Source organism: Spinacia oleracea, chromosome 6 (genome assembly GCF_020520425.1).
Source record: "Spinacia oleracea cultivar Varoflay chromosome 6, BTI_SOV_V1, whole genome shotgun sequence".
NCBI classification, from domain to species: domain Eukaryota; kingdom Viridiplantae; phylum Streptophyta; class Magnoliopsida; order Caryophyllales; family Amaranthaceae; genus Spinacia; species Spinacia oleracea.
In genome coordinates this window covers 39554004-39565107 of record NC_079492.1, presented here as the reverse complement: position 1 = coordinate 39565107, position 11104 = coordinate 39554004, and the positions used below count along the sequence as shown (strand labels likewise).

The following is an 11104-nucleotide window of genomic DNA, read 5'->3' as shown; positions in this document are numbered from 1 at the left end:
ACAGACACCTCTGTTGAGGCTCACTTCTTAAATGCCCCCCTCAACAGACCTGTATTTTTGCGCCAATACCTGTACATTGGCGCCATAAATTCATATGTTGTCGAGGCGTACATTAAAAGCCCCCTTCAACAACATTATTTTTTTTTTCCAAATTCTTTTAAAATATAAAATAGGTGGCAATAACCAAATCTATATATATACACCATTGAGCATTGAAACCTGTACACGCACCAATCAACACCAGAATAGCAAATGTATGAATCTGCTTATTTTTATTAATAAATCATGAAATTAACTTCATTTATATTAACCCAATAGAGAAAAGCGTATAGTACGTACGTTTACAATTTTTAAACACCTAGCTAGCTAGTCTAACAAATTAACACTAATATTAACAAATAAAGACAAAAGGCTAGAGAGCTAGTCTAACAAATTTCTCTAATCCGGCCACTTAGCTCCCTTTAGATCATGCATTACAAACCTTAATTAAGGCCGTGTTGACTTTCTAATTCCAATCGACTCGATCCCTGCAAGTACCTTTAGCACAACCATAGGCTGAAATATAGCAACAAATTGAGGTGGCTCCTTTCCTTGGAAAATACGACCCTGCACCAAACAAAACCTTTAAAATAGCCACCCACAAATTAGAATTTGCAATCATGCAATAAAAAGAAGTATGACTATACCAGGGCAGGTCTTCCTTTAAGTGAATTGCACATTGTGTTAGCCAACCTTGCTGCCATCTTCTGGTCATCCTGAAAATCAAAAGATAAAAAAAAAATGAAGCTCAACTTATTCTGAAGCAAAAGAAAGTAACAGAGAAAACTAGTAACATACTGGAGAGAGGGAGAGCATGTGTGTGGGAGGCTGTAGAGGAAGAACTCAATAAAAGAGTATTTTCTATTTTTGAGAGCCCCAAATTTATTCACATCCTACACCTAGCATCTCTCTCCTTGTTTGTCTCAGTGTTCATATGTTCTACTGCAAAGTAATGTGTACATTGAGAGTTTGTTATTCCAAAAGAAAGAAGTAGAAAGATGTCTACGTCTCCAGAAACCTAGATTTTTTTTATATCAACGAGCCACCGAGGACTAGAAGGATAGTTACAGGCTCAAACTACTAAAAGCCTTGAAAGCATGGCTTTCAAAAGAGCCGTTGGCCATCCTCCCTACTCCGTTAAACTTGTAGGATTTGGCAGGAGACGTCATGTTCAGAAAGAGGGAAGTAAACAAAATGTCATTGTCACCAAGACCTATGTTCGAGAGTTCTAAATCGGCCACCAGCAACTAGCAAGGTTTTGCAGGAAACTGCCTATAACCTCAAGGGCATGCTTTCACATTGTGATTGGGCTATCTACCCTTGAATAGATGACAAGTTCTAGCTCTTTACTCGTCTTTTATCCTAGAAACTCTTTACTTTCGTTTTATCTGCGCCAGGAAAGTATCAGCTTTGGAAAGAGGTGTCCGACAAGGATAAAATCCAAATTCCATGCGAAGCATAATAAATCATGGAGAAGCAGACATATACATGCAAAGTCCCTAGACTACTGTGGCAATGTGAAAGATAAAATAACAATGTAAGAAGATGCAAAATTTTCCGTACAAAAACCATAGGCCAGTGTATCTGTATGCAGTGGACTTAGTTAACCAAAATCACATAAAAGTCACCCCAAATCCAATAAAAGTCAACTTCACAAACGGGTTAAAAGACATGAATGAAATTTAGGGTACCAATCTTCGTTGTAAAACTACACCCGTTGTATATAGGACCTGTTGAAGAAACATTGCCAAGACTCAAAGAGTCACAGGACTGTTGTATAATACATAAAAAGCACTTGCCTAATGAAAACAAGGTATCAAACAACCCAAACATCACCTTGCATATCACCAAAGACATACTTTTATGCAACTTCATAAAAAGGCATTGAATACGCTTTATTAATTGTTAAAGTACGATAATCAAGTACTTAAAAGTAAAAAAATATAAGTAAAAAGAATTCATATCATAACAGAAAGTGAGAAGCAGCCACAGATATCTGCGAACTTACAACTGAAAATTGAGTTCCAGATTCATCCATAGTCACAATCTCACCATTCCAAGTGCCTAGCTTCTCCAATATAGTGGAAAAATTCTTCTCACCAACAGTAAGTCGAAGTCTCATTGGAGATCTTTTGATGGGAAATTTCTTTACAAGCCGGTGAATAACATCTAGTGCCTGTAATTCACGATGCATAGAATTAACTTATGAACTAAACTACACAATAAAACCATAATTTATCTCAACTTTATACTGTAATTTACAAAGTGCAACAATCAAAGATACAGCTAATCAAATGTCCCAAAATAAGACAAATCAGAAGAATTATGCATAGCAATACAGTAGATAAAACAGTGCTAAACCTGTTTTTTGGAACTGTTATAAGGATCAACAGCAAAATGGATGTCATGCATCAAACGTTCGATCATAGTTATCGAGTAAGGGCGTTTCGTGTCAGGATTAATGGTGTTTTCCATGACAATGGTGGCAATATCACGAAACTGAAGTGACAATTGAGCCTCCCTTTCTTTCCCTGCAACTTGAAGATCTCCTTTCTCCAGAATCTAACCAAAACAATCAAATATATAAAATCGTGTTCGCTAAATCATTATTAACTAAAACCTCCCCAAAATTACATAAGTTCAATCAAAGAATTCGATTTCAAGAAGATGAATCACCTCTAAACAAATTGTTGTTGCGTCATCTGTCAGAAATGCAGTCTTCAAATCCTTCAGTTTACTACACTGTCGTCATTCCATTTGTTTGCAGACATAACATTATAAAAGAACATTAATTCAGAAAGCCATGAGATGACAGCCAGGAATACATAACATATGATGGAAATTGGAAAGCAGTATATGTATATACAAGCAAAAAAATGCATCAACCTATTTTCTGAAATTAAATAATTAGTAGAATACCTCTGTAATTCCACATTGAGCATGGTTGTGATCCTGAAATAAACCATACTGGTCATGACTACATATAACTCAGCTTTAGATGCTGCAGGACTTGGATATATAGCTGCAAAATAAAATCATTTGTCTTAAAGATCCTACACTTCGGTTGCTATGTGCTTTTGATTCAAATAGCTCCCAAGCCAAGTGCAAAACTCATGTATAAAAAGGTGGGAACTGGAAATCAGGACTTGTGTCTGAAAATGTTAAAAAAAATTCAACAAGCAAGCATCTTAGGAAAAATAGAACGAGGGAAGCTATTGTTGAAACTAACCTTAACGGAGTTCACACAACAAACTGTGATATAATTACTCTATGTCAATCATAACAATGCAAAACTAGAGCTGAGTACAGAAAACATGAGACAAAGACATCTAGGCAACTGTAAGGTACATAGCAAGACAAAAGGAAAAAAAACAAGATGAACACAAGACCATCAGGTAGAAAACATTAGCAGGCAGGAACAACAAAAGTAAAAATAAAAGGGATAACTGCCATACACTCATCTAGTGCTGCAAATTTACTAGTAAAAGAACAACTTTTAGCACATATTGCATAATTTCATAGTCTGCGCAAATTTACATCAAAATAAGAATGTAATAAATATCGGTTTTACAAATTCAGATTGCCCTGACATATTCATTGAAGTTGTCCAGATGTAGACATTGCTGCAACCATCTGATGGTCTTACAACAAGTTTCTCCAACAACATACTAACTAGCACTAAGATAAAGCATAAAAGTTCTAAATAGTACGGGCTTGATCCCCTGTTTAGTTGCCTGACTCTCTTCCAATTAGAAATCAAAGGAAATGTATGTTAGAAACTCATTAACGAATTCAGATTACAAACCACCACCACCGCAACTAATTTGAGACAAAAAACCTAAAATAAAAAACCTAAATTCACCACAATTGTAAATCATTAATTGGAACTGATGAGAGTAATTCCAAGAAGAAGAAGAAGATCTATTTACCACCGCAAGATCAGAGCCACCAGCAAGCCATCACCTTGCTTGCGTCGCCTCATCCGACCACCCACGACCTACCGAAACCCGAGCCGCACCTCCCGTTAGAAAATAAAAAATCGTTAAAATCAACAAAAATAATCAAAAACCTAAATTATAAATAAAAAAAGTTAATAAAAAATAATATGAAAAATCAAAAACCTAAAAGAATTGAAGAATGCAGGAGAGATGGAGAGAGATGAAAGAGTTACCTCATTTGGAGAACGACGCCGTCTTCCTCGAGAATGCTAAGTAGATGACGGTCGAATCGATATACCCTAGCTTGAGGAGGGAGACAAATCGACGAGTTTGAAGAGTCGAGGGAGAGAGGTCGCGGAGATACCCTAGCTTTGTAACTCTTCCATGGAAGGCGGAGGAAAAGCTTCCATGGAAGCCAACGACTGTGAGGAGAGGTAGCCCGATTTGTTGACGAAATAGCGGGTTTGAGGAGTTTTGAACCAGGAGAGAGAGGAGAGAGGAGAGCGAAGAGAAGAGAGAGAAATGAAACAGATGAAATGAGGAGGAGATAGAATTAAAACGCAGTAGATTGTGAAGACCTGTTGAAGCGAACAAACATAAGCCCGCCCCTTTAGACTAGTGTCTATTGAGGCGGGCAATCAAAAGCCCCCTTCAACAGTATCTATAGAAGCGAACCCCACAAAAGCCCGCCCCAATCTGTTAGTAAAATATTTGACCCGCGTTGACTGGGTGGTTATTGAGGCTCACTTATGTATGCCCCCCTCAACAAGGGGGCTACAATAGGCGTTTTTTCCACTAGTGGTACCAGCTATGACGTCTGACGAGTTTTCAACTTCTTGCCTAGTGATTACATTCAGCTTTCCTTGGGCAACTCCTTTGTTATAGCCACCTCCATTGGCATTTCCATTGGTATTTCGGTTCCCATTATGCTGATAGTTTCCCCCAGGCTTTCCATTACTCTGGCCATTATTGCCATTGTTACCATTCTGGTAACCCTTTTGGTTTCCTCCATCCCGGTTCTGGTTATTCCGGTTGTTATTCTGGCGGTTGCCTTGGTTGGGTCTCCCATTCTTGGCCCAACACTCAAATTCTCTATGGCCTAGTTTCTCACAGAACCTACAGACAACTTGGTTTCCATTACAGTCCCATCCTGGGTGATTATTATGGCAACGTTTACACTCATAGACTCTCGTTCCACTCCCTGCAGACTGGTTCCTCTCTCCATTGTTGTTGTGGAAATTGTTTCTGTTCCCACCATGATTTCCCCTGAACTGGAAATGATTATTTCCATTGTTTCTCTTAAAGTTCCCTTGATTCTGTTGGCCACCACCTTGGTTTTGGTTACCAACATCCTACCTCTTTTCACCAGTTCAATTCTTCCTTTGCTGCAGACCATACAAATGGACAACTTTCCCGTACAGGGTGTCAAGAGATGTAAAGGTCTCTCCAGCAAGCATCAATTGCAAATCCATAGTTAGTCCTCTCTCAAATCTCTGATCCCTAAGCTCCTCCGTTGCCACCACTTCCGGTGCGAATCTAGATAGCTCTATGAACTTGGAATAGTATTCAGTTACAGACATCCCCTCCATCCTCAACTCGATGAAATCTTGGGATTTCTGCTTCTTCAGATATGTGTGAGGGGGTCGAAAAAGCACGAGGCTAACGCGTGACCTCGTCCCTCGTGGGTGTGACGATTCTTTTTATTCAATCAAGTGTAATTGGATTTCCTGTGAGTTTACACCCAATTGACTAGTAATATAGGAGTCGCCATTCAGTTTTCAACGACAATGAGAAAAACTGACAAAACCCGGTTATCGTGACATAAAGGGAGTGCAATTATGTTTGACCACGACGGCCGTAGGTTCCCTTGTGATCCCTGGTCTGGGGATCTCTCAACATACACCCGCAAGGTAGAGATTGAGGGTTCGGGGGACTGTAACTACCGAGAGGAGTACTCGCTCGTCGATAACTCCAGAGGCAGGATATCCTTACTAGCTCAGCATAAATAATTGAAGGGACATGCGTTAACTATTAAACTAATCTGAGTTGATTTTAGCAATATGCAACATATAATACTAGATCGATCGCGATTATCTGATTTAGATTGCATTAAGGGACCTAGCATGATAATCCAATTTCCCAAAAATATTATATTTGTTAGGCGTGATAGAACAATCAGATTTAGTTAGTTTAACAATTCATAAAAAGGGCGAGGAAAGCAATTAAATCACCGAAAAGGGACACATTACGACGCACCCTTGAGAGGTGCGTCACGGTTCTCAGAAAACTAACCACTTTGACTTTGCTATTTCTCCTTTTTATTTAACGAATCTCAAATTATGGGACAGGATACGTTCTGTTCGATTTATGGATCGATTGCGACAGAACGCGTGAACAATTTTGCAGCGTGAGGCTTAGGCTAAGGGTTGGAGTCAATACTCAGAATATGAATTGTCTGTTCCTTTCACGTCGAACTTGGGGCTGTATTTATAGGGAAGAGTTCGTGGAAAGATAGAATTGCAGAGTTCTAATCCACAAAGAATTAGGAAAAAACACGTACCCAGGTATTTTCAGCGCCCAGGCCTGGGCGCCGAAGATTTCGGCGCCCAGAGCCAGGCGTTGAAAATAGGGTCTGGCTGTTTTCTTAGTCAGATTCGGATTCCTGAAATCCGTAGTGTTTGAGACTTAATCGAGTCTTTTAGTGCGTATCAATTTCATGACGGAATGCGTCTGGGCCCGTTACGAACTCTAGGCTCGTTAGGATTTTAATTAATACGTAACTCTTATTTCCGAATCATATTAGGAATAGGATTCTCGCAGTTTTCTATCTCATTTAGGATTTATGTTGGAGTGCAACACCTAATTCTCACAGGCTTCTATCTTTTATGACTTGCCACTTTTAGAAGCTACCTTTTACGGCAGCTACTATTTTTAGCAGGTTTCTATAAATAGCAGGTTTCGGGTGAAATGAAAAGGGGAATTGAGATTCGTTATTTTATAGGAGATGCGTTGCCAAGTGGAGATTTAAGTTCTCATCATCGAACCTTCCCTTTCGGGAATGGGGACAAAAGTAGGTGTCTACAGTTAGCCCCCACTTTGACTGAGTCTTGGAGTAAGACGATGGTCAAAGTACTAGACGGAGTGCGTCACACAAGTCATCGTGACCTGTTTTGCGAGGGTCTCACGAGCCCCCGAGTGATAACATTTGACTTAAGGGTCATCACTTGAAGTGTCGACATATCCCTCACGTGTCATTGAGATTTGTCAACGGATAGTATAGAAACTCCCTCACTTTGTCATTGGAAGTATCTAAAGAGGCGTAGAAACTCCCTCACTTTGTCATTGGGAGTAGCTACAGATGTTTTCGAAATCAAAGCTGTAAAGTGTAATTGGGCCTGGCCAAGCCCAACCACGAGGTAAAAAAGTTTTTAAAGATTCTCATTTTCAAGGCTAGTTAAACGAGAAAACCCCCTTGTTTTTATGGGACGTAAAACGAAGGAAAATCCAGCACATCGCTCTTTTTGGAAAAAACTGAAAACCAATCCTTTTAATTTTTGGAAAAGGGAAAACCAGAAAAAGTTATCGCTGCAGCGACTAAGGACCTATGCGACTTGTGACGTAGACCCCGCCGGCTAAAGATGGCGATCCTGTCCGCTAAGGGTGGACGCCCCGTCCGTAAAAGTGGACGAATCTTGTTTTTGAATATTTGAAAATAAGGACCTACGCGGCTTGTGACGTAGACCCCGCCGGCTAAAGATGGTGAGCCTGTTCGCGAAGGGTGGACACCCCGTCCGATATAAGTGGACGAATCTATTTTGAAATTTGAAAATAAGGACCTACGCGGCTTGTGACGTAGACCCCGCCGGCTAAAGATGGCGAGCCTGTCCGCTAAGGGTGGACGCCCCGTCCGAAAAAGTGGACGAATCTATTTTGAAATTTGTTTTGTGTTTATTATTTGTAAATAAGGACCTACGTGGTTTGCGCCGTAGACCCCGCCGGCTGAAGATGGCGAGCCTGTTTCATTTTGTTTTTGAAGATTCTATTTTTCGAAAACCGAGGACCTGCGCGGCTAGTGACGCAGACCCCGCCCGCTGAGGGTGGGCGAGCCCTGTCCGCTGAGGGTGGACGTCCCTGAATTCGTTTTTTCGATTTGGGAACTCGCGTGGTTCGTGACGCGATCTTGCCAACTGAAGATGGGAAGTTCCTATTTTTTGTTCTTTGTGATTTCTTTTGAGAATTTCTTTTTATTCATTCTTGTAGGAGCGAATTCTTTCGAGGGATGCTCGGATTTAGTTGTAACCTGAATGTGGGTTGGCAACGTGCTTAGACGGACCATTGTCTTGTGGTCATCTTCCTTCATGGTTTTTGAGCTAGTCCTTACGGCTCAAATTTGCCACTACCTGGGTCCTTAATTGGGGGACCAGGTATAAGTCTCAACGGCGACCTTTGTCTTGAGGTCGTAAACCAGTTCTTTTTCTTTTGAGATTATCCAAACACGGGACTTTGTACATCGTAGTTTGGGAATATTGTTTTAACTTTGCATACTTTTTTTTTTTTGAAATATATATTTTCTTTCGAGCCCCCAAGCATTCGTGCTTGACGGTCATTTCTTGTCAAAGAGATTCCTTGGGGATACGCATTTTGTAATGTCCTTGATCGTGTTTTGGGATCGTGCTCGTAAGTGCGAGCGATCTTTGTAGTGGTGTGCTATTCTTTACAAAGTCGTGAGGTGCGACTTTCAGTAAGGAAATCGGTAATTTTTTAGTCGAATGGATGCGGCAGGGTCCAACAGAAGTTAGGGCCTTTTTTTTTTTTGAGCCTGGGTTCATTTTCGGCGCCCAGGCCTAGGCGTTGAAATAATTCACGCCCAGGTGGGGCGTTGAAAGTGTTGTTTGGGCTGGCCTCTTGATGACACAGTTGGCCTCTTGTTCATTCGTTTATTTCACTTGGAAGTTCTATGTATTCTCTTGTCTTTTGTTTTTTTCTTTATTTTTAGAACGTGATGATTTTCTTGAGAAGCCGTAGCCGATTGGTGGACTACGGTGCTTGTCGCTTTGGGGCGATTATTTTAAGGTACTGTTGCTCTTAAGGCGTACAGTTATTGCGATAGTTGGGCGAGTCTATATGGCCCGAGGAACATATCTTGAGGCGTAAGACTTTGACCGCTCTTGTTGTTGTATATTTTTCCTTTTGAACGCGTTCGTGAATGTTCGATGATGATATGTATGTGCGAACGAGCGTTCATAGAATGGCCGTTGTGTGCGGTCCATTAATCAGTTTGTTTGAATCAATTTTTTATTTATTTAATTTTTTTTTTTTTTTGAGCGATGACTGATTTTGAATAGTTTGCTTAGAAGCTTGATAAGGTTCAGGCCCATTCATGAAGTGGGCTCAAACATCGTGCCCTTTCATTTGCTTCGAGATTTTTTTTATTTTCCTATGGTTTTTTCGTAGCTTGGAGCTCCCAAGTATGCATGTTGGGATGCTTCCTTTTGGCGTACGATTTTTGGTAGGTTCTTTTGAGAAAGATGCCTTGGGGTTCCGCTCGTGTAGGTGCGAGCTATCCCTTCCGTGGTAGGTAATATTTTGCTACCTTTAATCCTTAATGTAGAAGTCGTGTGGCTTGCATTTTTAATTTGGGCGATAAGTAGTTTTGCCTCTTTTACACATGCTCTTGGTCGTGCCTGCATTAGTGCAATATGCCTTACTCTCTTTTTTAGACTTGTACCGTGGGATGGTTGAACTTATGGTGCGGCGTAGGCTTGTGTGGCCTAACCGCATGTATTAGAACATTCCTCCAGGTGTTGGGATATAACATTATTATTTTTTGAATTGGAGTAGTTCATCACGCCTCGTTCAGGTGTTCGAACAATTGTAGCGCCTTCTGTGTGGGTTTGCACGGCTTATTACTTCGTTCGATGCGAGGATTCATAGGTGTTTCTTTCTTATTTTTATATCTGGGCAAAACTTGGCTAGCAGAAAGATTCAGCGCCCAGACTGGGGCGTTAAAGATATCGGGGCCCAGCTCTGGGCGTTGAAAATGAATTCTGGGTATATTTTGACAGTTCTTATCCTTGATTTTTTTTCTTTTGCTTTTGCTTTGGAACGAGGTAGATTGTGTAACGGGCGCTTATAGGGCGAGCGTTAGGTGCAGTAGTTCGATCGGAGTTTTGGTGACTCGCGATTTTTAGTTATCCTTGTTAGTGGGGTGACTTTATGTATTCTAAGTAGTGCTTAGAATTTGGGAGGGGTTGTAGCCATTCTAAGGTTTGTTTTACACGATTAAACCTTAGGATTGTGCCCCTATGATGTATGTATAGCATTAGCGTCGAGAATTTGCGATAAAATCGTCATTTCGAGCATTTTTAGAGTGTTTTTATCAAGCCCCCAATTGCAGCTACGGGATGAGCTTGGTGCTATAATGCTTTGCATACGTCTTTATGCGTTCATGGTGACATGGATCATGATTAGTTTGAACCAGACTCGTTTAGTGCGAGGTACGTTCGAATAGTGATTTGCTACTTCTCTTGTAAATGTCGTATTGTGCGACATTGCCATGGTCAAGGTAGTCACATGTTGAAGTGTGCCTTGACCAAAAGTTAGGTGTCTTTCTTTACCCATAACCATATTTAGAAATCTTTTGACGCGCTTGCAACATCGAGATAAACGCATACTTAGCTTAAACCAACGACACTTTATTATGTTCGAAGAAGTCTTTTTAAAAATCATTTGAAAATTATTTAAAATCCGAGTTCTACTGTGTACAATCCGAGGTGTCCTAAGTAGGTTGACTTATAGAAGGGTTCGTACAGGATGACATGAGTGAATCAAAAAATACTGTTACGATTTTTGGAATGCTGTCTAAGGATTTGCTGGAAGCCAGGGTGCAGGCGTCAAGATATACTTGCGTCCTTTTGGCATATGCTTTTAGGCTTTTAGGGCCATCTTTTCCAGAATTGCGGGAATATAAACTGTTTTCAAATTGACTTAGATTTACTTGGTGTATGTCTGCACAAAAGGTCAAGGTATACCTAGTTCTTTCCCTAGGTCTTTCATTTCAATTTTTTGCCCCCAATTGCTATTATGTCTTCCCATTAATGATGCTTTTAGATTTCGATTTTAGGTGC

General features: G+C 40.4%; 1 protein-coding gene and 1 long non-coding RNA gene across 3 annotated transcripts; both read right to left on the bottom strand.

Annotated features, from left to right (window-relative positions):
- Positions 1–229: 229 nt before the first annotated feature.
- Positions 230–2212, bottom strand: LOC110792282 (villin-2-like). Its single transcript, XM_056833904.1, has 3 exons — positions 2048–2212; positions 687–755; positions 230–606 (listed from the first exon to the last, which is right to left on the bottom strand). Exons 1-3 carry the CDS (start codon positions 2159–2161, stop codon positions 487–489), a joined length of 303 nt encoding a protein of 100 aa, XP_056689882.1. The 5' UTR covers positions 2162–2212; the 3' UTR covers positions 230–486.
- A 177-nt stretch (positions 2213–2389) lies between these two features.
- LOC130464371 (uncharacterized) lies at positions 2390–4770 on the bottom strand. 2 transcript variants are annotated; one of them, XR_008924760.1, is made up of 5 exons: positions 4211–4770; positions 3969–4057; positions 2959–3061; positions 2716–2781; positions 2390–2601 (listed from the first exon to the last, which is right to left on the bottom strand). It is a non-coding gene; the product is annotated as an uncharacterized lncRNA (long non-coding RNA). The 2 variants fall into 2 exon arrangements; XR_008924761.1 differs by having other exon boundaries at positions 3969–4036.
- Positions 4771–11104: the final 6334 nt, after the last annotated feature.